Genomic DNA, 23,889 nt, shown 5'->3' with positions numbered 1-23,889 from the left:
AGCCTGACCCTCTGTAGGGGCTGGAGTTCTCTTAGGGGGTACCTGCAGGTCTTGGGGGCATCCTGGAGGGTACAGAGGGGTTTACAGGGCTGTGGGGATCAGGGAAGTCAGGGAGTGTTGTTACACTCTGGTTCCTGATGTGGATGTGAGAGAGATGCAGAGCCCTGCCCTGCCCACATCCATGGGGAGCTCCCAACCCCCTCAACGGGATTTATGAAGCTAATTGTTTTTTCTGCCCCATTAAATGGAGGAGAGGGGGAGGGTGTGAAGAGCCCCGGCTGTGCCTGTGCTTTCCTCACTGCTCCTATCTCAAATCACAGCATGAGGCTGGGGTTGGGAGCACCAGTGCCACACAGCTCCCTCAATGCCAGTGATCTGCTGATGTGGGGTGTGGGACCCCCTTAGTGCACTCTGCATTTCCTCCCCTGCCACAGGAGGAAGGGGCCAGGGCAGACCAGGACTTGCTTCCATCCAGGGTGGGCTTCAGGATGGCAGTGGGGATCTAGCTGGACCAGCTTGGCAGGGACATGAGTGTCCGGAACCCTGGCTGGCGCCAGTGGGTCTGGGTGTTACATGGGTAGGCGTCTGTGCTGGTGTGAGACAGGTGAAGCAAGGAGAGTTCAAAACCGTCCAGCTCCAACAGCAACCTCTGCTGAGAAATGTGCTGGGGGTACTCCTCTGTATGGGGCTCAGTGCCTGTGCTGGTGCCCAAGGGTGCGCTGTGACTGGTCAGCAGTGATTCTCTGCTGTCATCTCACACCAGGCCCGTGGCTCTGGCAGGGTCAAAACTGCCTTTCTGAGGGGCTGCAGTGCTGGGCTGTGCCGGGCTGGCTCCCCTGCCACCCGGGATGCCCAGATTTGTGCCCAGCAGAAGCTGCTCTGAGCATTGCGTGAGCCGGCCGTGGCGGGGCTGAGGCAGGCAGCCAGGAGAAGAGGGAAGGGACAGCATCGGGCGCCGTGCCAGGCCGGAGGGACCGGAGGGATGCAGTGCTGGACGGGCTGTGCCGCCGCACCCATTGGCGCACGTGGCCGTGGGACCGTAACCGCACCGCAGGGCTGGCTGCACCAGCAGCCCCTGGCCATGAGCCCCTGCCAGGGCTTGGTGGGTGTGGGCATGAGCTGATCAGTGGGGACAGGGATGGTCAGGTACCCCTGTCCTGCCATGCCATGCTGGGACAAGCCCTGTGTGGTGAGTGATGGGACAGTGGGGAAGGAGCCAAGAGGCGTTGCCAGTTGCTTCAAGGAAGGAATTACTTATTTCCCAGCCTGCAGGGTCTGGTCTGTCTTGCCAATGCTGCAGTTAACTCTCTCTGCCCTATGTGGCCGGGCTGGCGAAATTGTCCCTGGTGTTACCATCCCAGTGAGGACCCTACCCTGTAGCATGGCTCTTTATGTGATGCAAGAGAGAGAGAAAAAAGGGACAAAAGTTGGGGTTTTGGTCAATGAAAGGCAGAGCGGGGCAGGCATTGACGTCCTTTCTGGGGATGAGTGCCGAGGTTGCTGGGAGCAGCTGTCCCAGCACCCCACAGTGGGACCCATATCGAGGAGGTGTTTTCTTTGGGGACAGAGAACAGCGCGATTTGGGGGGCACTGGGTCCAGGCCTAGTGCTGAGGAATGGCCTCTGGTATTGTGGGCTGGACTTGGGGGGTCACTGGTGCTGTGTTTGGGGATGTGAATCGTGGTTGGGGGCTCTGCGGGCATTTTGGGGGACACTGGGGGACACCAGGGACAGGGGTGGGGCCGTGGGCTGCGGGGCAGAACTTGGAGACATGGTCGCGAAGCTGAGACGGGCGAGGCTTGGAGCCGGGACCCCGGTCCCGTTCCGGCGGGGAGGGGCCGATGGACGGCAGAGGGGGTCCTGTGCCGCTGTCGCTTTAAGGCGGGGGCAGCGGGGGGGTCCCGCCGCCCCCCGCCCGCCGCGCCGCGGGCAGCACGATGCTGCGGGCGGGGAGGCCGCGCCGCGCCCCGCGCCTCGCCAGCAGGTACGGCACGGGCAGGGAACGGGCACCGCACCGGGCGGGGGCGCGGCCGGAGCTCGGCCCCGGCAGACAAAGCCCCGCGCCCCGGGGCCGCTCCGCGGGCGGTGCTTTGTCTCGGCCGCGCTGCGGGGGGGTGGCAAAGGGGGGTCGGGGCAGCGCGGCCGCGCCCGGCACCGCGGCATCGGGGCATCGGGGCGGCTCCCGCGGGCCTTCCCATCCTCCGCCCCGGCACCCCCATCCTCCGCCCCGGCCCGCGCCCCGCACCTGCAGTACGGCCGGGCCTGTCCTCCGCGGGGCTCCCGAGGCTCTGGTGCTTCCGGACGTCGGGTCTGACCCCGGGACTGCCGAGCGCGGGGCTCCGAGTCGGGGTGCGGCCGGGGCGGGGCGGAGCATCCCCGCGCACCGCGCCGCGGTCCCAGTCCATCCTCCGCTCCCTGCCGGTGCAGCCGCCTCCCCGCGCCGGGGCTGGGGCTCGGCTCATCCCCGAAAACGTGCCGGACCATCCCGCCCTCCGCGGGGCTGTCCGCCCGCCGGCGCCGCGGAGCGCGGCAGGACGGACGCGCTGCCCTTGAGCATCCTCGTTCCTGGGAGCTGCCGCGGGGCTGCTGGCGGGTAGGTTCGGTGCGGGACCGTCTGCAGGAGCTGGGAATCGCTCTGGATAAGATGGAGGGGATGGAGCGCAAAGCAGAGGGTCAGTTTTGCCCCGGAGTGACAGTCTGACATGGCTGCCCCCTGTTTGAGGGTTCTCGGGGGCAGTCGAGGTGCCGGGGCTCAGCCGTGCTCCGGGAGTTTGTACATGCTGAGGGGCCAGTGGTGCTGGGCTTGCGACTTTCCTTGCTGTGCTGCATACATGTACCAGTTTGGGGGATCCGTCAGTGCACTAGCTGTGTGCCCCATAAGAGAGTTAGAGACACCCTCATAGTGTGCAGCTGGCTCTCCAGCCTCTTGCCATGGTTTTAGTGATTTTGGGATGTGACCTTCCATGTTGTCTTTTCTTGGCACAGGGTTGTCGAGGAGGATTTGAAGTCACCTCCTGCCTTGGCTTAACTTCTGACCCTCTGCCTCTTTCTCAGTGGTTCCCTGGATGCCCAGGGCACTGGGGGTGTCACATGCATGGCTGGGAGAGTGTTTGGGGTTTCCCTTCCTGGCCCCAAAAGCCAGACTGAGACCCAGCACCACATGTGGCCCCCGCTGTGTTGCCACAGGACACAGTCCTACAAAGCCTGGCCTCACTCCTGGCACTGCTTGCTGCCAGGTGATGCCAGGCTGGGAGAGGGGCTTTGCTGCAGGCTTTGCTGGGGTGAGGATTTCCATCCCAGTGGGAACTCACCCTAGGCATAGAGCTGGTGGTCAGACGTGGCTTTTAGCTGAGGAGCTCAGCAGCACATCCTGAGTGCTTGATCCTGTTGAAATCCCTTCCTGGGCAGCAGCACCTGCTGGCTCTGTCCCAGAAGCTGCTGTGGGGTCACAGGGGACTGTGTCCATCCTGGCTTTGGCCAGTCTCTGATGAACTCCTCCCCTATGGAAAGAGCAAGACATGCAGTGCAGGTCTTATGGTGCTGGAGCTGCCTTTGTTGCTCCTTCTTGAGCTTTGGGCATCTGACGGGGATGGTGGTGGCTGTTGCTTTTGCTCTGCCACTGCTGTTGGGGCTCTGCTGTTTGCTGGGCATCACTTGCACCTCTGTGGTCCTGATGCAGATAAACAGGCATCTCTTGCAGGGCCTGGGGCTGGCTGCAGGTCCCAGCTCTACTCTGCCCTCCTACACCACAGCTTGTCACAGAATCATGGCATGGTATGGGTTGAAAGGGACCTTAAAATTCGTCTTGAGCCACTCCCTGCCATGGCCAGTGGCACCTTTCACTAGGTCAGGTTGCTCCAAGCCCCATCCAACCTGACCTTGAACATTTCAGTGACGGGGCAGCCGCAGCTTCTCTGGGCAGCCTGTGCCAGTGTTGTCTCCCCCTGGGAGGCTGCGAGGCTTCACTGACCTACTCAGCTGCTGACCTGAAAGGTGCTGTGCTCATCCTGCTGGAAGGTGCTCCGTGCCTGCCTGTGCTAGATCGTCATGGGCACAGCCCAGTGCTGTGGAACCAGCTGTGCCCTTGGGGCACCCAGGCAGCCCCAGTGTGGTGCTGACTGATGGCCCTGCAGATGGGCTTCTGCACACTTGGCTGAGCCCTGGCATGGAGCAGCCACCTTGGCACAGCAGCAGATCCCAGACTTGCTGCCTCTGGCTGCTGGGGGCTGGAGAGGGGCAGTAGGGTGCAGTGGGTGGGGACCACCCCAGGAAGGAGGGATGCTACAGGGTGGTTGATTTGTTTATTCCAGCAGTCCTTCCCTTTCTGACAATCCTAACCTGCCTCCAGGGTCAGAGCAGGTTGCTGGGGGCTTGTTGCCAGCTGTGATGCTGTGGCATGGGTGCTGGCTTCCCTGAGCTGCAGATGTCCCTCCATCCCCACCAAAGCTCAACAGAGCTTTAATGGGGAGAAGCAGGGTCACTGAGGCTTGTACGCCACAGGAACACAAGCCAATGCCAGGCTGGGCTGGAGCCAGCCATGGGCCCTGCATGCCATGTCCCTGCCATGGGCCCTGCATGCCATGTCCCTGCCATGGGCACTACCAGGAGCTGTTTTTTGCCCTGGCAGCCCCTGGAACAGGGAGATCCTGCAGGTGGTGGGTCCCATTGGGCTGAGCAGGGGTCTGATGCTGTCTCTCCCTCACAGCTGGGATGAGAGCAGCTCCATCAGCAGTGGCCTCAGCGATGCCTCCGACAACCTCAGCTCAGAGGAGTTCAATGCCAGCTCCTCGCTCAACTCCCTGCCCTCCACCCCCACCGCCTCGCGCAGGAACTCGGCCATAGCGGTAGGTGCCAGTGGCACCCGGACCCTTTCCAGCACCTATCCCAGCTTTCCTGCTCAGTGGGAAAGAGGGCAAGGAGGGTGCCAGTGTGAGGAAACAAGGATGGCACAGGGTGTCTGCTGCGTCCTTCTCCCAGCTGGCTGATGTTCTCTGGGGATGGGTTTGGGGTGGGTGCCAGGAGCGCCCCTGACTCTGCTCTGCCCCCAGCTGCGCACGGACTCGGAGAAGCGCTCACTGGCAGAGAGCGGACTGAGCTGGTACGGTGAGGGTGACGAGAAGGCACCCAAGAAGCTGGACTACGACAGCAGCAGCCTCAAGATGGAGCATGGCTCCTCCAAGTGGCGGCGGGAGCCCTCGGAGGGTGGAGAGGAGGGGCCCAAGGGTGGTGAACTGAAGAAGCCTGTCAGCCTGGGCACCCCGGGCTCCCTCAAGAAGGGCAAGACTCCTCCAGTGGCTGTGACCTCTCCCATCACCCACATGGCCCAGAGCACCCTCAAAGTGGCAGGTAAAATCCGGTTTGGGCAGGGTCCAGCTCCTTTGATGGAGAGAAGGTTGGGTGCTCTCTTTGTGTGCCTTCCCCAAGCATGTAGGCCATGGGATGGCCTATAGCTGTGCTCAGACCCGGGAGCTGGGTGTGAGCTGGAAAGGGAGGCAGGGCTGCGTTGTGGGCTGCAAGCAGGCTGGGGGTCTGTGCCTGCCCCATGGTCCCATGTCCACACACCAGGCTGGGGAACTGTTGAGTGCACCAAGGGTCTGGCATGTCCCTTCTCTGTCACATCCCTGCATCTCTGGTGCCCATATCCTGTCTGGGCTTGTTCACTTGCAAATGTCCCCAAAGCCTCCAGGGACACTAACCACCGTAACTGGCCGTTCTTGCCACCAGGCAAGCCAGAGACCAAAGTCACCGACAAGAGCAAGCTGTCAGTGAAGAACACGGGCCTGCAGCGCTCCTCCTCTGATGCCGGCCGTGACCGCACCGCTGACGCCAAGAAGCCGCCGTCAGGGCTTGCCCGCCCCTCATCCTCCAGCTCCTTTGGCTACAAGAAACCAGCTCCTGCCACTGGCACGGCCACTGTCATGCAGGCTGGGGGCTCGGCCACTCTCGGCAAGATCCAGAAGAGCTCTGGCATCCCTGTTAAGCCAGTCAGTGGGAGGAAAACAAGCCTCGATGTCTCCAACGCACCTGAGCCTGGGTTCCTGGCACCAGGGGCTCGCTCCAACATCCAGTACCGCAGCCTGCCCCGGCCGGCCAAGTCCAGCTCCATGAGTGTGACCGGGGGCCGCAGCGCAGCCCGGCCGGTCAGCAGCAGCATTGACCCCAGCCTGCTGAGCACCAAGCAGGGCGGCATCTCGGTGTCACGGCTCAAGGAGCCATCCAAGGTTGGCACTGGCCGTGGCACACCAGCCCCTGTGAACCAGACAGATCGTGAGAAGGAGAAGGCCAAGGCTAAGGCAGTGGCACTTGACTCTGAGTGCAACACCCTGAAGAGTGCCAGCTCACCTGAGAGCACCCCAAAAGCCCAGGCCAGCCTCCCGCCAGCAGCCAAGGTGGCTGAGCTGCCCCCTACACCTCTCAGGTATGGTCCTTCCACCTCCGAGGGCAGCAGGTGCCTGGCACAGCTGTGCCCAGCACCAGTACCTGAGTCTCACCTGTTTCCTTACCCATTTCCCCACTCCAGAGCAGCTGCCAAGACCTACGTGAAACCTCCCTCGCTGGCCAACTTGGACAAGGTCAACTCCAACAGCTTGGACTTGCCTTCCTCCAGTGAGCTGCACACCCCACACACTGCCAAGCTCCAGGACCTGCATCCGGCTGGTGGGCACCTTGCGCCCTGCTTCAGCCCCAGCCCTGCCCCCATCCTCAACATCAACTCAGCGAGCTTCTCCCAGGGCCTGGAGCTCATGGGTGGCTACAGTGTCCCCAAGGAGGGCAGGATGTACCCTAAGCTCTCCGGCCTTCACCGCAGTATGGAATCCCTGCAGATGCCCATGAGCCTGCCCAGTGCCTTTTCAGGGGGCAGCACCACCACCCCCACCCCTGCTGCTGCACCCCCTGCCAGCGCAGAGGAGGAAGAGGAAGAAGAGGCAGGAGAGCTGGGCTGGAGTGGGAGCCCCCGGCTCACACATCTGGACAGGTATGGCTGGAAGGAGGTTGGTGGGCTGCTGCGGCACCTTCATGGGCACACATTGCTCCCTGCTGTTCTGCCATATCCTTTGCCTGCTTCAGAGTCTCTTCCTGCTACATTTCTAGGGAAAAGCTCCCTGTTCCTACAACTCAATCCCCATGGTTCCTTCACTAGTCTGTGCAGGGATGTCACTGATCTTTCCTTCCCTTCCAGTGCCAGCCGCGACAGGAACACACTGCCCAAGAAGGGCTTGAGGTAAAAGAGCTCAAGTGACTTTTGGATGGTGCTGGGGTGGGAAGGGAAGGCTTTCCAGGGCAGTGCCCCTGAGCCAGGGAAGCTGGGCTGCAGCGCAGTGGGCGGGAGCTGGATGGTGCTGGTCGATCTTACCATGCCTGTCTGCGACTCCCCAGGTACCAGCTCCACTCCCAGGAGGAGGCCAAGGAGCGGCGCCACTCCCACGCAGTCAGTGGACTCCCCGAGTCGGACGAGCAGCAGGAGCTGCCCTCACCCCCCGCCCTCCCCATGGCGCTGGTCGGGAAGGGTCCGCTCACCAGCATTGGTCAGTGCCCTCCGCTGCCGGCCCCCTCCCTCCTGCTCCCCGTGCTCCCTGAGGGATGTGCTCGTGCTCCCCTGGGCGCTGCTTGTCTCCTTGACACCACCAACACCAGCACCTGGTGCTTTGGGTGCTGGACTGGGACCAGGGATGTCCATCACCTCTGCTTCGGGGCATCTCATCCACCTTTGGGCCTCAGGCCATAACTGCTCCTCTGGGGGTGCCTGGCAGGGCAAGGGGTAAGCCTTGCCCTGATCTGACCAGGACCTGCATGTTCCTGGAGGATTTGGGGCATCCAGGCAGACAAGTTGGGGCAGCAGGCTCCACTCCTGCACCTGCAGGTGTTGGGCCGTGGTGGTACCCACTTATCCCTGGGGCAATGGATTTGTTTTTCAGCCCTGTAATTACCTTGGTGCTGGTGTCCAGGTGTTCCCAGCATCAACCTGCCTTTTAGCTTTCCCCAGCCCCTCCCTGCTTTGGGACCACAATCCCTGCTTCCTCACTGCATCACAGCTCTCATGGATCGCTCCCAGTCCTGCTTCCCCATCCTGATGGCAGGTCCCCAGCGTGACTCTGACCCTGCCTCCTTCCCACTTTCTCCTTGCAGTGAGCCCTACTGCCACCACAACCCCGCGGATCACTCGCTCCAACAGCATCCCTACCCACGACTCCACCTTCGAGCTGTACAGCACCTCCCAGATGGGCAGCACCCTCTCCCTGGCCGACAAGCCCAAGGGCATGATCCGCTCGGGCTCTTTCCGGGACCCTGTGGACGATGGTGAGAGTGTGCTGTGCTCCTGCCCAGGCGGAGGAGGCTGCAGAGGGTTGGTGGGGCTCCCTGCACCCTTGTCCCTTCCTACTGGTGCTGCCATGGCATTGTTGGATGGGTTGCTGTTCTTGGCAATGGGATGTGTCCCGTTCTTGGCATCCCAGCAGGGACAGCAACGCTGAGGGCTCTCTTGGACTCTGCTGGCATCAGCCCTGGGTCTGCCCTGATCCCCATGGGTACTCAGTGTCCTTGGGTTGCCCCAGGGTGCTGTGACACTGGGGACAAGGGGATCCAAGCAGACAGGGAGGGCAGCACAGCCCCCAGATTCCCCAGAGAGGAGGGTGCAGGTGGAGGGCACGCACTGAGAAACGGGCAGTGCTGGGCAGCTGCCATCCCACCCTGTACCTCCCCCAGGCCACCTCAGAGCCCTCCACCCCTGAGAGCCCAGTCACCAGCTGTGCCCTGACCTGTAGCCCCTGGGTGCTGCTCTCCAGGGCACCCTGACACCTCGGGTTTTCCCGTTGCAGTTCACGGATCGGTGCTGTCCCTGGCCTCCAGCGCGTCCTCCACCTACTCCTCCGTAAGAGCCGCCTCCGTGCTGCGCTGCTTTGTGCATGGCTGGGGTACCGGGTGGGACTGGGGGGGGCTCTGTGCATGCCTCTGCCTGGTGCTGAGCCTGTCTGTGCCTCGCTGTCCTCCTGACTGCCTGCCTCTGTCTGTCTGTCCCTCTCTGCTCTCCTGCTGCCAGGCTGAGGAGAAGATGCAGTCTGAGGTGAGCCCACACCCTTTGCTCATGCCTGCCCTTGCCCCCAGTGAGGGCAAGTGCTTGGCCCCTCTCATCTCTCTGCTCTCTCCCTATAGCAAATCCGCAAGCTGCGCCGCGAGCTGGAGTCCTCGCAGGAGAAGGTGGCCACGCTGACATCCCAGCTGTCTGCTAATGTGAGTCCCCACGGGAGCCCCTGTGGGGCACTCCACTCCATCCCTGCAGGGCATAGGGCTGGTGCTGGATGTGCCCATGGAAGCCCTGATTTCCCGTTCAGCCTTTTGCATCCCACACCTGGCAGTGGGTGCTCACCTGTCCATGGGTTTTTGCCCAGATGTGGGGGCTCACCTGTTTCTCCACTTCTCCCAGGCCAACCTGGTGGCGGCCTTTGAGCAGAGCCTGGTGAGCATGACATCCCGCCTGCGGCACCTGGCTGAGACCGCCGAGGAGAAGGTGAGTGTATCGCAGTGCTCAGTGGGGCTGGTGGGTCCTGGACTTGGGAGATTGCCCCAGGGGTGCTCTTGGGTGGGCTCTCCACCATCGGGATGCACTCCATGGCTCCCAACTCTGCTGCCCCAGGACACGGAGCTGCTGGACCTGCGAGAGACCATTGACTTCCTGAAGAAGAAGAACTCAGAGGCCCAGGCTGTGATCCAGGGTGCTCTAAATGGCACTGATGTCACCCCCAAAGGTAAGGCATGATGCTGTGGTCCTTCCTGAGCTGGGATGCACCTACTAGGACTGGCACAGGGCCCCAGGGCACACCCTCTCATAGGGGAAGTTCATCTGGAGGCAGGGTGCCCTGGGCAGCAGTTTTTCCCCACCTGGGATCCTTAAGCATCTGAAACCAGGAATGGACAGCCAGAGCTGTCACCATGGGAGGTCACAGTGCTGGCACGGAGGGGAATGGTTGGTTGTCAGTCTTGGGAGACCTCCTTGCCAGGCCCTTTGCCAACAGCCAGTTTTTGCCTGCTGATACTGACTTTGTTCCCATAAGTGCTGTTTGTAGCCCCAAAACCCCAGTGTGAGTGCAAGGGGCTGTCAGGGAGATGGCCTGGGACAGCAGCAGGGTAATAATATGTGCCCTGGACATCTCTCTGGCAGCACCCCTGTGGTGTCTGAGTCCCATGTCATTGTTACAAGGTGGCTCCAAGAGCTCAGAAGGTGTTGGGTGGGAGGAGGGATTGGGTGTAGGGAGGGGGGACCATAGGGTGCTCTGGCTTTGAGACAGTTACAGGTAGCTGATTCTTCCTTTCCCAATCTCTCCTGCTTCTCTGGTGGACCCCAGAGCTGCGCATCAAGCGGCAGAACTCCTCTGACAGCATCTCCAGCCTCAACAGCATCACCAGCCACTCCAGCATCGGCAGCAGCAAGGCTGCTGACGCCAAGAAGAAGAAGAAGAAGAGCTGGGTGGGTTGGATGGGGCACTGGTAGGAGAACTGGGGCTTGGGGAGCCACTGGCAGGGTCTGCTCAAGGTCAGCCCCACAAACCAACTGCTCTCAGTCTGCCTTGGCTTTGGAGTGTTGGTGCCCCCTGTCCCCTGGGGACAGCAGTGCTGAGGACAGTGTAACTGCCATGGATTTGTGTCTTGAATTGTTGGCTGGGACTTCTCCAACCCCTTCAGGAGTTTCCCAGCCCTAGCCCTGCATGCATGCTTCCTTGTGTATTCCCCCATGTCTCCCTCCTGCGCACGCAGGCTCTGACAGTGTGGAGGGCCGACACCTAAGCCGGGCAGTCCCTTCCCTGCACCAGGCAGCTCTGAGCTGGATGTGCAATTAAGTCTTGCTTTGTTTTGTTTCTCTTCCCCTATGCTGACCTCAACCCTTTTTTTCCAGGTGTACGAGGTAAGTCCCACGCTGTCCAATCCACTATGCCCAGCCAGGGCCCTTGCTCCATTTCATGGGACAGTGCTCATACACTCCCCATCCCATCCATCCCACTGGCACTAACCCCATCACAGGCCATCCTGGGTCCCCAGCCAGGCTGTGCCCACCTTGGCTGCTTCCTTTGATGTTAAGGACAAATATGCACCCACAAGGACGGGCTTGAACTGCCATTAGACAACAGGAAAGGCTCACATGGGACCTTCCCCGTGGATGGGAACAGTCCCCTTCTTGCCCAGGGAAGGCAGGCACTCTCCTGACTTCCTGCAACTGGATCTTTTGGGACGGTGGCCTTGGTGCAGCCGTCCCAGTGTCACTGAGGACGCTGGAGTGCACTGCCCATCTCTGCCTCTCCAAGGCTGCCTGATGTGGTCTCAGGTGGCTCTGTCCCTGCCAGTACCCACATAGGTCAGTGCTTCCCTGCTTCCACCATCAGCAGAGCTGGATACCTACTTTGTTTACACTGAAATGCAATGCTTTTGCTTTTGGGAACACCGTAGAGCAGTCTGCTGGTGCCTGTGGGAATTGGGACAGATGCTGTGTGCCCTCCATCCCTTCTTTCTCCCACCTTCCCTTGGAGCAGGCCCTGGCAGTCCAGGGCACATGTGAGCCCAGGGTGCCCGTCCTGCTGCTCTCCTACCAGCTGGTGGGACCCAGTTTGGGTCTAGTTTGGTCCCTGTGCAGTGTCCATCCCCCTCCCTGGCCCCAGCCCGCTGCTCACCCACCACTGCTCTGTGTGTGCTGTGTGCATGCTGCATGCTCAGGTGAGACACCAGCATGCTCTGTTGGAGGGCTGGCTGCCCCTCTGTGCTTCCAGCAGGATCCACGGGGCAGAGGGAGGTGTGGGACAGGACCATGGCTCTGCAGTGGCTGGAGCAAGGGACATCCCTGTAAATAAATGCCTCTTGCTGAAATGGCTGTGGTGGGGTGAATGTGGGGATGGATTGGCCCTTCATGATGGAACATGGTGCTGGTGTCATGCTTGAACAGCCTGGTGTAGGTGCTGGTGGGGAGCAGGGCTGGGAGACATCCTGACCAGGACATGGGTCCCACTCTTTGGGGCTCTGGTGCCATCCAGGCTGGGGTGAGTGTTGCCCAAAGGGCTGTGCACCCCATCCGTCCGCTGTGCCAGCAGAGCGGGGTCAGGCTGCAGCCTTCCCCAGCATGGTGGAGGTGCTGCCTCTGTGATGGGTGTGGTTGTACTGGTCCCAGCTCAGCTTGTCTGTGGGTCCTGGACAGACAGGGCAGGACCAGGCCAGGTCTCTGCTTGTGAGGCTGCACTTCGGACTGTCTCTAACAAGTTTTCCTTCTCCTGTAGCTACGCAGCTCCTTCAATAAGGCCTTCAGCATCAAGAAGGGCCCCAAATCAGCTTCGTCCTACTCTGACATAGAGGAGATCGCCACGCCAGACTCGTCAGCCCCCTCTTCCCCTAAGCTACAGCATGGCTCCACAGAGACTGCCTCGCCCTCCATCAAGTCCTCCACATCCTCCTCCGTGGGCATTGACACGGCTGAGTACGTGGGGCCAGGCAGGGCCAGTGGCAGGGGCTGCAGGCTCCCTCCAGAGACACGTGTGAGACCTGATCTCTCCCTTGGCCTAGGCTCTTCCAGGCCCACAGTGAGGGCGAGCCCGAGAAGAAGGAGGTGTCAGAGCTGCGGTCAGAGCTGTGGGAGAAGGAGATGAAGCTGACAGACATCCGCCTGGAGGCCCTTAACTCAGCCCACCAGCTGGAGCAGCTGCGGGAGACCATGCACAACATGCAGGTGAGGACCCCTGCCAGCAGCCTGGCTGCTCTCAGTGCCAAGGTGCCCACAGTCCCTGCATTCTCTGTGCTGCACCCCGGAGTGCTGCTGGCATACTGCTCCTTACCCTGTGTCGTGCCTTGTTGTGCCCCAGCTGGAGGTGGATCTCCTGAAGGCCGAGAATGACCGTCTCAAGGTGGCCCCTGGGCCTTCAGCAGTGCTAGGTGCTGTTCCCAGCCATATCACGAGCACATCGGCTTCCTCTTCACCACGGCGCTCCTTGGGTCTCACCCTTGGTCATGCCTTCAGCCCCAGCCCGGGGGATGCAGGTAGGGGTGATAGAGCTGCTGGCACATGGGGAAGGGCTGGATAGGGAGGAGTGTGTGTGGTGGCAACGTGCTGCTGCTCACCTGGAGCGAGCAGGGGATCTGTCGTGCTGCTGGTGCCGCTGTCAACCACAGCAGGATTTGCCTCTGCCTGGGCATAGCCAGGCCTGGTGGCTTGGCTCTGGCCAGCACAGCCTCACTGCTCCATCCCCAGACGTGTCCCCCATGGATGCTGTCAGCGCTGGCACCCAGAAGGATGAGCTGACGCTGCGGATTGTGGTGCGCATGCCGCCCCAGCACATCATCAAGGGGGTAAGTGTGGGCTTCATGGGGAGCCTGACCTGTCACCGTGTCATGGCCCTGACAGAGGGGCAAAGGATACCTCCTGGGGCTGGATGTGGTGCTGCAGCACTGCACACTTCTGCGTTGGCTCCTAGGACCTCAAGCAGCAGGAGTTTTTCTTGGGCTGGACCAAGGTGAGCGGAAAGGTAGACTGGAAGATGCTGGATGAGGCTGTCTGCCAGGTCTTCAAGGTAGGAGCAAAAAGAACACTCTTTAGAGAGCCATCCTTTGACACTGCTCCACCAGGCCTGCTATTCCATGGCCAAGGTCCTCCCCAAGCTTTCTTGGAGCCGCTCTCTGACAGCCCTCAGGGGCACTGAAAGCCCTGTCCTTCTCCATCGTAGGATTACATCACTAAGATGGATCCTGCGTCCACGCTGGGGCTCAGCACCGAGTCCATCTACGGCTACAGCATCAGCCACATCAAGCGCGTGCTGGACACGGAGCCGCCAGAGCTGCCACTGTGCCGCCGGGGCCTGACCAGCATTGTCGTGACGCTCAAAGGTCAGTGTGGCAGAGGGGCTCCATGGCTGGGCCATGTCCCTGCTGTCTTGGGGTGTTGCAGGGTGTGAGTGGGACCCTCAGCCCTCCCCTGCCCACAGGCTTGAAAGAGAAATGCGTGGACAGCCTGGTGTTCGAAACACTCATCCCCAAGCCCATGATGCAGCACTACATCAGCCTCCTGCTGAAACACCGCCGCCTCATCCTCTCGGGGCCCAGTGGCACCGGCAAGACCTACCTGACCAACCGCCTGGCCGAGTACCTGGTGGAGCGCTCGGGTCGGGACGTCACCGAGGGCATCGTCAGCACCTTCAACATGCACCAGCAGTCCTGCAAGGTGAGGGCACACAGCAGTGTCCCTGTGGGCACTGGTGCCATGGTCCCCGTGGCCGTCATGCCATGGCCCCACACCTGACACCTGACCTGTTTGTTCCAGGATCTTCAGCTGTACCTGTCCAACCTGGCCAACCAGATTGATCGGGAGACGGGCACGGCGGATGTGCCGCTGGTGATCCTCCTGGATGACCTCAGCGAGGCGGGCTCCATCAGCGAGCTCGTCAACGGTGCGCTCACCTGCAAGTACCACAAATGGTGAGAGCCCCTCTGCACCCCTCCAGTGCAGCCCCATGGCACACACATGCTCCCTGCTGCTCTCACCGAGGTCGCTGGGCTGTGGGGATGAGGCCACATGTCTGCTGTGCCCAGATCAGCTCTGCCTTGGGCAGGGGTGACTCAGAGGCTTTTTCTCATTAATCTTGTCTCTCTGTCACTCACTCAGTCCGTATATCATTGGCACTACCAACCAGCCTGTGAAGATGACCCCAAACCATGGCCTCCATCTCAGCTTCAGGTAGGAATTGTACATCCCTGGGGATCATTCTTGTGGAATTGTGGGGGACAGAAGCCATCACTTGCACCTGGGTGTTTCTGTGGTCACAACCTATGGCTGATGACCCTGGTTAGGAATGAGCCCCCAGGCCTGTCCCTGCCATCCCAGAAGGACCTGATATTCCGCAGCCTCAGGCAAATGCAGGGTGGGGATTCAAGGAGGGCCTCAAGAGTTCTGGGGAGCAGGGCAGCTTGTGTGGAGACCCAGCCCTGACCACTGGAGTCCTCCCCCAGGATGCTGACCTTCTCCAACAATGTGGAGCCGGCCAATGGCTTCCTGGTGCGCTACCTGCGGCGGAAGCTGCTGGAGTCAGACACGGACATCAACGCCAACAAGGAGGAGCTGCTGCGGGTGCTGGACTGGGTGCCCAAGCTCTGGTACCATTTGCACACCTTTCTGGAAAAACACAGCACATCCGACTTCCTCATCGGTACGGCCTTACCTCACTTTCCTCCTCTGTCCCAGGCTGTGAGGAGCCCTGGGGACTGGGACCAAACCCTCCCAGAGGAGCTCAGGGGGGCTGATGTGTTCCCTGTGTCTCCCAGTCCCACAAGCCACAGCTGGTGGGTGATGCACACAAGCGTTGCTCTTCCTTGGGTGCTCTTTGTTACTTTGGGAGCTGTCACTAGGGGTGTCAGCCAAGGCTGCCAGTCCTCCCAGCACCCTTCCCTGGGCATGGAGGAGCTACATTTTCCCAGGTGGATCCCCCATGCCTCACCAGGCTTTTGGGGGATAGACTGAGCTTGGCAACCCCCTTCCTTGCCTGGGAGATGCTGTCTGTCTGCTGTACAGGCTGATGGTGCCTAGCCACTGTTCCCAAGGGCCCTCTTCCAGCCAGGAGTGCCCACCTCAGTGCTGTAAGCCTCGGGCCCAGTGACTGGAGGAGGGGCACCCAGCTCCTATTTCCACTGTCTGCCTTCCCCCCGCAGGTCCCTGCTTCTTTCTGTCCTGCCCTATTGGAATTGAGGATTTCCGGACCTGGTTCATCGACCTGTGGAACAATTCCATCATCCCTTACCTGCAGGAGGGGGCAAAAGATGGGCTCAAGGTAGCCAGTGCTGCTGGCACATGAGAATGCAAACCAGTGCAGGGACACACTAATACAGCCATCATGGGTCAGGGGGAGAGGGGAGGCACTGGGTTGGTGGGTGTAGGTGACATCTCTGTCAGTCCCTGTGCCCTGTGGCTGCTGTGGCACATAGCATGTCCTGGGGGGCTCAGGGTGCCACATTGCTGGCTCTGGCATGTGCTGAGGAGGTGACTGCCACTTGATCCCTGTCACAGGTCCATGGGCAGAAGGCAGCCTGGGAGGACCCCGTGGAGTGGGTGCGGGACACCCTGCCCTGGCCGTCAGCGCAGCAGGACCAGTCCAAGCTGTACCACCTGCCCCCACCCACCGTCGGGCCCCAGAGCGCCGTGTCCCCCCCTGAGGAGCGCACCGTGAAGGACACCACACCCAGCTCCCTGGACTCAGACCCACTGGTATGGTGGCCAACAGGAGGGGCTGGGAGGAGCTGGTGGCAGAGCAGGGTGGAGCTTTGCTTTCCCAGTTAATTCTCAGTGTAAAAAGCCTGATTTGGGGATGCAGAAACACTTCGTGCTCCCAGGAGGAGCAGTGGGTGCGGGGTGGTGGCACTGGCAGGTGGGCTGCACACCAGGACACATGGTGACATGTCAGTGAAAAGGCACGACATGACACTCCACGAGGCATCATGTCCACATGCAGAGCCACAGACAGGCATATGTGTTCCTACGTATCCTGATACGTCACCTGGAGAGGCTGCTGGCTCCACAGGTGATGCCAGCTGATGCTGCTTTGGCATACTGAGTCTTGAGCATTCCAGCTGTACCTGAGGCTGGATCCTGGCACAGGGGAGGGGTTTTGCAGCATCTCTGGGACTTGCTTTACCCTCTAAGAAGCTTCCCAGCAAGGCTGGTTTGGGAGAACAAGAGGGCCAAGTGGCCTCCCCAGTCACCCAGGCTTCTTGTCCCCCTCGGGCTCCTGCCATGCACCTGTCCCCACAGATGGCCATGCTGCTGAAGCTCCAGGAAGCTGCCAACTACATTGAGTCTCCAGACCGTGAGACCATGGTGGACCCCGACCTGCAGTCGACTCTGTGAGGCCCAGATGTGCCAGCCCAGGTGGAGGGGAGCTGCTGCTGGGCTGCTCTCCTTTTCCTTTGGCATCCAGGAGCGTGGGGCTGGCGAGCAAACGGAGAGGAGAAGAGCAGGGCTCTGGCGTGTCCTGGCGGAGCCCGGGGAAACTCGGCTCATCCGTGAAAGAGCACGAGTTACCATCTCCCCTCCCAACCGTGGGGGTAGGAGAATCCTGGTTTCTCTTCTTGGTTTTTTCTGTCTCTATTGCAAACTCTTGGGCTTTGGGACCAAGGCAACCGCTGAGGCTGAGCCCCTGCTCCCGGGAGCTGCAGGAAGGCCCCTGCGTGGGGCAGGGACCCCGCGGGAGCCACCTGGGCCACAGCTGGGGGCGCAGGAGGAGCTGGGGCTGCAGGATGGGCATGAGGGGCTCCGGCTTCCTCTGCACCTGCTGGGCAAAGCCACCAGAGCCTCCACTGTGGAGCTCCCACCCTGAGCCAGCCAAGGGGAGCATGGCTCTCGCTGCTCTCTGTGCATTCCCTGTTCCACCTGCACAGCAGCTGCTGTGACCAGGACAGCCCAAAAACCCTGCTTTTCTTATTTTATTTTGTTTCCCCCTTCCCCTTTTCTTTGGCTGAGTCCAGACTTTGCTTTGGTCCCTTTTTTTGTTCTGGTACTTTGCTCTCCTGGCCTGGAGCCTGTGGCCTGGTGCCTACTGCTTCCCTGGCAGCAGTGTCCTTCGCCTTTGGTTTCTTTTGCAGCTGTTGGTTTCACCACTCAAACCACCTCTGTCATAAAACTGGTGCTCACTGGATGATCTCCAGTCCCTGAACCCACCTCCTGGGGCTGCACAGGTTGGCTGAGGTGGGACTTGGAGGCCAATGTGGAGGCAGGTGGCAGCAGGAGGCTCCCAGAGCAGCCCCTCACGTGGCAACTCCCTCCTCCTCCAAGGCACAGGGCATTGGGATGGTGTCTCCCACCAGGGTGGGATGCCACAGAGCATCCCCTCCCTGAGGTACTGGGGCATGGGGAGGCTGCTGCTGCTGCCCCATCCCTGGGCAGCTGGATGCCATCCCTGTCCCCTTGGTGGAGGGGAGCCCAACCAACCTCTCATCCCCTTGGTGCTGCCAGGCCTGGGGCGGTGGGTCAATGAGCCTGGGGTTGCTTGCTCCCCATGCTGCCTGCTCCCCCTGGCCCTGTGCCTTCCTGCAGCCTGGCAGGGTCTGTGTTGGTGCTCTGGGGGCACCTGGGGCTGCCATGTGTCCTCCTGGCCTTATCCTGCATTGTCAAAAGGCCAGACTCCATGGAGAGGGTCGGCCCCGGTGCTGCCGTGGTGCCTTAATCTCTGGCCATGCGGGAAGGGGGGACGTGGGGCTTGGGACATGCTGTCACAGCCTGCTCGAGTAGCCTCTGTTCCCAAAGCCAGCTTGGCTGGGATTTAATGAAGGTGCTGGCACTGCTGCCTGCAGCACCCTCACTGGCCTGTCCCCAGCCATGGCTGTGGAGTGCCCTGCAGGTCTGCACTCCCATCCTGTGCTGACCTGGGCTCTGGGGGCCTCCTCCTCCCTTCTGCCCTCCAGCTCAGCCCCCACATTTTTCTGGGGCCCTGGAGAGACATATGAGGAGAGGTGACCCTAGGGCTGGATCAACTGAGCCCACCCTGTCCCCAAACTCTGCCAGGCTGGGGACTGGGCAGCCTCAGCCCCCTGTGCTGCAGCTGGTGCGGTCTTCAGGGACACCTCACACCCCTCTGGAACGGGCATCTCCCGCAGTGCCCCCGGAGGCTGCCGCCACCTCTGTCCTCCCTCGGTGCTCTTGGCCGGTGTGTCCCGCCTCGCCGCCCCATGGTGCTCACTTCTCCCACCTCTCCGTCTGTCCGACAGCCTCCTGCTGCCGCCGGGGCCAGCCAGCCCGGCCCCTTCCCACGGGGATCTCCGGGATCTCTTCCCCATGCTGGCTTGGGCGTTAGGGCTTTCTGTTCGCCTTCTCTTCTGTCGAGGACTCGCTGTACATAGATCCGTCGTGGAACGCCCTGTGTGGGTTGGGGGGGCGCGGCCCTGCGCCTTGTCCCTGGTTTTGGGTTTTTTTTGTACTCTGTGATGACTGTGCTGTGCTGACTTCTTTTCTGATTGTATGAGACTCCGGCCCAGCAGCCACTCGAGGTCTGCAATGGGGACGCAACTGTTCCCTCCAGCCCCTCGCCTCCTCCTTGAGGCTCTGGTGCCCAGGGTGGGAAGTGACTGATGCACCTTTTGGGGGCTGCCCTGTGCCCAGGTGCCCTGAGGAGTCCCATGGGAGGAGGGGCAGCCTTGCCTGAGCTTTCTTTTCTGACTCCTCCAGGGAGCCACCCAAACCTGGACCAAATTGTAGCCGTCCCCCACTGCTGAGCATCCCCTGGCCTGTGTCCTGCAGGTTTGCCCTGTCCCTCCCCAGATCGGGGCTGCCCCCATGCCATCGCCTCAGCCCCAGCAGCTGGAAGTGAGCGGGTGGTGTGATCCAGGAGGAATCTCTGGGGGAAGGAGAAGGGCCATGCCAGCAGGTGGGCCTTGAGATCAGCTGCTGGGGGGCTTGGCTGGGGTTACCTGGCTGGAGAGGCCAGGTCCTGATGGATTCCTCCTGGCTTACACCAAGCACCTCATGTCCCCAAGGCTGGCAGCTGTCTGGGGGCCAACCCCTGGCTGTGGGCTGAGCCCCTCTGTGCCCAGGGGTCCAAGGATTGCTCTAACTCATCCTCCTGCCACCTCCAAGGGTGCCCACCACCCCAAAGGTGCCTGTTGTCCCCAAAGGTGCCTGCTGTCCCCAAAGGTACCCATCACCCCACAAGGGTATCTGCCATCTCCAGAGATGCCAGTTGCCCCCAAAGGTGCCCGTGGTTCCCGGGAGTCCCCCTGAGGGGCTGGAGGTGGGTGATGCCAGTGCCTCACCCTCCTGCCCCCTCGAGCTGCTGCTGCCTGGTGGCCTGAACCTTACAATTTTAGCTTTTTTCTAATAAACACAAACAACCTTTTTTTAATTAAATAAAAGATGAAATGGACACATTCCTGTTCTAGATTATCTGTGTAATTGACTGGGTTTTGTGTTTCTTAACTGCATGGTATTCCTGCCGAGGGGTTTTATAGCACTTTTTAAATTTCTCTTTAAGATTTTGGTCCAGATTTCTACTCACGCCTGTCGTCTGTTTTTGTTTTTTCCTTGCGCCCTCCACGTTTGTAAACTCGCTCCATTTTATACCTGATGTTGAGACCCAGCCCCACGTTGTATATAGCTGCGGGAACAATCATAGGGAACAAACAAACACCATCTGGACTCTTTCCACGATTAGTTGTTTTTACTTCAAAGAAATTTTAAAGGAAACATAAAAGGAAGCCAGGAAGAGGCTTGAGGATATTCTGAAAAGACAGAAACAAATTCAGCCCTGCACCAAGTCAGCTCCTGCTGCCCACACTGCCCGCACCAACTGGCATGTCTCTTCTCAGTCGTCTGTCTAACACCATTGGATTCAATAAAGTGATCTCCTGTACTCTTGGCTCCTGGTCCTGTGTCTGTGGCTCTGCCCCTGTGTGGCAGAGGGGAGGGCAGTTGTACATCATAGAATCGTGATGGTTTGGGAAGGGACCTTAAACCTCATCTCAGTGGAAGGGACACTTTGGACTATCCCAGCTTGCTCCAAGTCCCTGGCCTTGAGCATTTCCAGGGATGGGGTGGCCACAGCTTCTCTAGGCAACCTGAACCAGGGCCTCACCTCCCTCACAGCCAAGATTTCCTTCCCATTATCCCATCTAACCCTGCCCCTGGCAGTTTGAAGCCATTCCCCCTTGTCCTGTCCCTTGTCCAAAGTCCCTCTCCAGCTCTCTTGGGAGGGAGAGGGACTGGAAGGGGCTCTTAAGTTCTCCCAGGGCCTTCTCTCCAGGCTGAGTGTCCCCTATCTCTCCTAGCCTGTCTCCAGAGGGGCTCAAGCCCTCAAAGCATCTACCCCTGTCCTTGGTAGTTCCCTTCCTGCAAAATATGGGAAGGGAGCCTTAGTAGAAACGCTCCTGGGTTGAAGTCTTAGCTGTTTTTCAGGATGCTGGGAGCAGTTTTAGGGATTGGGGACCCCTCTCCCGAGGTCACACTCCTGTAAAGTCTGGGGTGGGCAGAAATGCTCCTGATTTGGAATCTTGGCAGTTCAGGACATGGAAAGCAGGAGGTCCCTTTCCTGGGGCAGGAGAGACAGGTCCTACCTGAGGTGAGCGGGGGAGAAGGGCTCGGGGTGGGTGGGCCCCTTTTGCCTCACCAGGTCTGATCTGATCTCCCATTTGAAAGGACACGATGGTGACAGATGCTGCATCAGCACGGGGGGACAGAGGTGGGATGGTGTCCCCTGTGCAAATCCAGTTGCTCTGCCTGCAGCAGAGCACGGGTGGAGGCTGAAGGACGCAGGGAGAGCCCGGTCTTCCTCGCGGCGTCTCCAAATCTGTTTTCCCCTCCGGAGAGGGATGCTGGAGCAGGGACAGATGCTTCAGGAGCCGGTAATTAATGACGGGATGGCGATGAGCTGTAAGAGGCTGCAGTGGCGGATCCAGGGCCAGGAGAGGGCTCTTCCCATCGGCTCCCGCTCCTCCCGCAGGGCGAGTTCACACGAGTTGGTTACGGTGGGTGCGGTCCCGGACACAGAGTGGGGCTCCCCGTCCGCAGGGATGTGCCCAGTGCGTGCACCCCGACCTGTGCTCACTCCAAGCCCTGTGCAGGCAGGAGAGGAGAGCAAGCGGGAGAGGAGGCAGGGGAGCTGCAGAAGGGTCCCACACATCGTGACATCGGGAATTGACACGGCGCAGAGCCAGAGGGATCGGTCCGAGCCATGGGGTGGCGGGGGGGGGGAAATGCAGAGGGACCACACGGGGATGATGCTGACGTTTCAATTTCAGACGGACTCCAGCGTTTGGAAACACTCAGACGCCCTTTTCAAGAGTGATGGGTAGGGGAGGAACCCTTCGGTTTGAGCAACCAGCACCCCTGGGCGCTGCAGTGGGGATATGGCCCCATGCAGGGCCTTTCCCCTGCCCCCAGGATCCGGTGGGAGCTCGTGCCTGTCTCTGTGGTGTTGTCGGGGGCTGGTGCAAGGCTGGGAGGGGGTTTTGCTGCAGCAAAACTAGGGTGTGCAGAGGTTTTGGGTGATACAGCTCCCAGCTGCGCTGGGACCTCGGGATGCTCTCTCTGCTCCAGGCACCACCTCTCCAGAGTGTCTCCGGCTGGAGAAGCTGGAGCAGCCGGCCACCTCCCTGTGTAGTTTAGATGCTCTGGCTGCGACACTGGGACCAGGGACTGCTGGAATGGAGGTGGCAGACTCTTAGCTGGGGTGGTTTTGGTTGAACCCACAGTGTCCCTGTCCCTGGCTCATGTATGGGGAGTAAGGAGTATCCGAGGGCTCCCTTTTCCCACTGAAGACTCCGTTGATGGGAAGGGGATCCCACTGTCCCCCCACGGCCCTCTGCTCCCCGCCCGGGCTCCTCTCTTGAATCCCATCAGCTTTTTCCTGACGTTTTGGCTCTAAAACCAGAGCTGGGCGCCCAGGAGCCCTTTGGATCTGGGGGGAGGCACGGTGGAGGTACTACCACCACAGCTGCCTCCAGTGCCTCTCTCCTGTGGCCGCAGCAGGGACCTGGCAGGTCCCTGTGGCGGTGGTGGTGACAGTGGTGGGTGACTGGCGGGTGGTGATCTGTGCAAGGTCACTGGCGAGAAGGGACCAGTGTGCGTGACCAGCGCGAGGTGATTGACGTGAAGTGTTTGGCGCTGGCGCCCAGTATTAGCGCCCGGTATGAGGTGCCTGATGGCAGTCCCTGGTGTCAGTGCCAGGTGCCAGTGCTGTGTGTGAGGTGACCCCGGCGCGGGGTGCCTGTGCCCAGTGCCCGTGCTCGGTCCTGATGTGAAGTGCCCGGTGTGAGGTGACCCCACTGGGGGTTTCCCGGTGCTCGGTGCCCTGTGAGGTGACCCCCATGGGGTTGCCGGTGACAGGCATGAGGTGGCCCGATGGGGTGCCCGGTGCCGATTCCCGGACGCCCGCGGGCGGTGCCGCTCCCGCACGAGCCCCGGTGCGCGCCCCGGGGGGGCCGGGCGGGCCGAGGTGCGCGGGCGGGGCCGCTCCCGCCCGCCCCGCGCCGAGCGCTGCTCTCCCCGCCCGCTCGGAACCCACCGCACCGCACCGCAGCGCTCCCGCCCGCCGCCCCGGCCGGTAAGTGCCCGCCCGCACTCCCACCGAAGTTTCCCCCGGTGCCGCAGCGGCGCGGACTCTGCGGGACGGGGCTGCCCGAGCTCTCGCCGAGCCCGTCCCGACGCCGCCACCCGAGGTGCGACCGTCCCCCGTGGGGTGGGATGGAGTACTCGCCGCGGGCACCGGGTAGTGCACCTCGCCGTGTCCCGGTGCCGGGAGCAGGGCAGCGCTTTCCCCGGGAACCCATCCCGGGATACGAGTCCCAGAGCTGCCCAACGCCCGGAGGCTGCCCGTGGGGGGCTGCACCCAGAAGGCGGCTGGGGACGGAGCCTGGAGGGATGGAGAGGGGGGCGGCCAGTGGTGCAGGAGGCTGCGGAGCTGGCGGGGAGCGCCCAGGGGCGTGGGGACCCTCCCGAAAGCGGGAGAGCCCCTGGGAATGCGGGGCCACCCCGAGGATGCCGCGCGGTGCCGCCGGGTCAAAGGTGCCCTCTGGGCGCTGCGGGATGCTCCAGCTCCTCATCCCTGCGGATGCCCGACAATGGGTGCCCTTGGGGTGCTGGCCCCGGGAGTGGCGGGGGCGCGGGGCTGTTCCCGCAGCATTGCGGGGAACCCACCCTGGTGCTGGGAACCCGGGCAGCGGCGTGGCCCCAGCGTGGGCAGCTACAAGCCCCGCTGCACTGACGGCTTCTTCGTAGCGGCCTGGCCAGGAGCCAGCTCCAGACAGACCCTCCGTCTGGATTCCCCCGCCGTGGCTACACCATCTCCGGGCTCCTCCAGCACTCCCTACGCTGGCTGGGTGCCGTCAGGGTGCAGCCGTGCAGAGGGGCTCGGTCCAGCGCCGGGGATGTCACACTGGGGTGCCGCAGCCCTTG

The 23,889-nt window shown here is 61.5% G+C and overlaps 1 protein-coding gene across 3 annotated transcripts in view; it reads left to right on the top strand.

Moving 5' to 3' along the window:
• Positions 1 to 20,342, top strand: part of NAV1 (neuron navigator 1) — a 73,803-nt gene extending 53,461 nt beyond the window's left edge. The window contains exons 1-27 of one of the 3 annotated variants that reach the window (XM_041489608.1): positions 1,922 to 1,983; positions 4,705 to 4,843; positions 5,048 to 5,345; positions 5,724 to 6,417; positions 6,520 to 6,975; positions 7,180 to 7,221; positions 7,377 to 7,525; positions 8,127 to 8,297; positions 8,816 to 8,868; positions 9,037 to 9,060; positions 9,150 to 9,227; positions 9,421 to 9,504; positions 9,631 to 9,742; positions 10,340 to 10,461; positions 12,254 to 12,450; positions 12,537 to 12,699; positions 12,833 to 13,007; positions 13,219 to 13,316; positions 13,442 to 13,537; positions 13,691 to 13,850; positions 13,949 to 14,184; positions 14,284 to 14,438; positions 14,626 to 14,697; positions 14,970 to 15,166; positions 15,666 to 15,784; positions 16,021 to 16,218; positions 16,762 to 20,342. In XM_041489608.1, the coding sequence (XP_041345542.1) occupies positions 1,937 to 1,983; positions 4,705 to 4,843; positions 5,048 to 5,345; positions 5,724 to 6,417; positions 6,520 to 6,975; positions 7,180 to 7,221; positions 7,377 to 7,525; positions 8,127 to 8,297; positions 8,816 to 8,868; positions 9,037 to 9,060; positions 9,150 to 9,227; positions 9,421 to 9,504; positions 9,631 to 9,742; positions 10,340 to 10,461; positions 12,254 to 12,450; positions 12,537 to 12,699; positions 12,833 to 13,007; positions 13,219 to 13,316; positions 13,442 to 13,537; positions 13,691 to 13,850; positions 13,949 to 14,184; positions 14,284 to 14,438; positions 14,626 to 14,697; positions 14,970 to 15,166; positions 15,666 to 15,784; positions 16,021 to 16,218; positions 16,762 to 16,857 (4,431 nt within the window). In that variant the 5' untranslated portion in view covers positions 1,922 to 1,936 and the 3' untranslated portion in view covers positions 16,858 to 20,342. Of the gene's footprint in view, positions 1 to 1,921; positions 1,984 to 4,704; positions 4,844 to 5,047; positions 5,346 to 5,723; positions 6,418 to 6,519; positions 6,976 to 7,179; positions 7,222 to 7,376; positions 7,526 to 8,126; positions 8,298 to 8,815; positions 8,869 to 9,036; positions 9,061 to 9,149; positions 9,228 to 9,420; positions 9,505 to 9,630; positions 9,743 to 10,339; positions 10,462 to 12,253; positions 12,451 to 12,536; positions 12,700 to 12,832; positions 13,008 to 13,218; positions 13,317 to 13,441; positions 13,538 to 13,690; positions 13,851 to 13,948; positions 14,185 to 14,283; positions 14,439 to 14,625; positions 14,698 to 14,969; positions 15,167 to 15,665; positions 15,785 to 16,020; positions 16,219 to 16,761 lie in introns of those variants that run through there. The other 2 variants (XM_041489606.1, XM_041489607.1) reach the window with 2 other exon arrangements.
• The last annotated feature ends 3,547 nt before the right edge of the window (positions 20,343 to 23,889 follow it).

Source organism: Pyrgilauda ruficollis, unplaced genomic scaffold (genome assembly GCF_017590135.1).
Source record: "Pyrgilauda ruficollis isolate IOZ18807 unplaced genomic scaffold, ASM1759013v1 scaffold95, whole genome shotgun sequence".
NCBI classification, from domain to species: domain Eukaryota; kingdom Metazoa; phylum Chordata; class Aves; order Passeriformes; family Passeridae; genus Pyrgilauda; species Pyrgilauda ruficollis.
The sequence above is the reverse complement of the archived record's forward strand: the minus strand, read 5'-3'. Positions and strand labels throughout refer to the sequence as shown.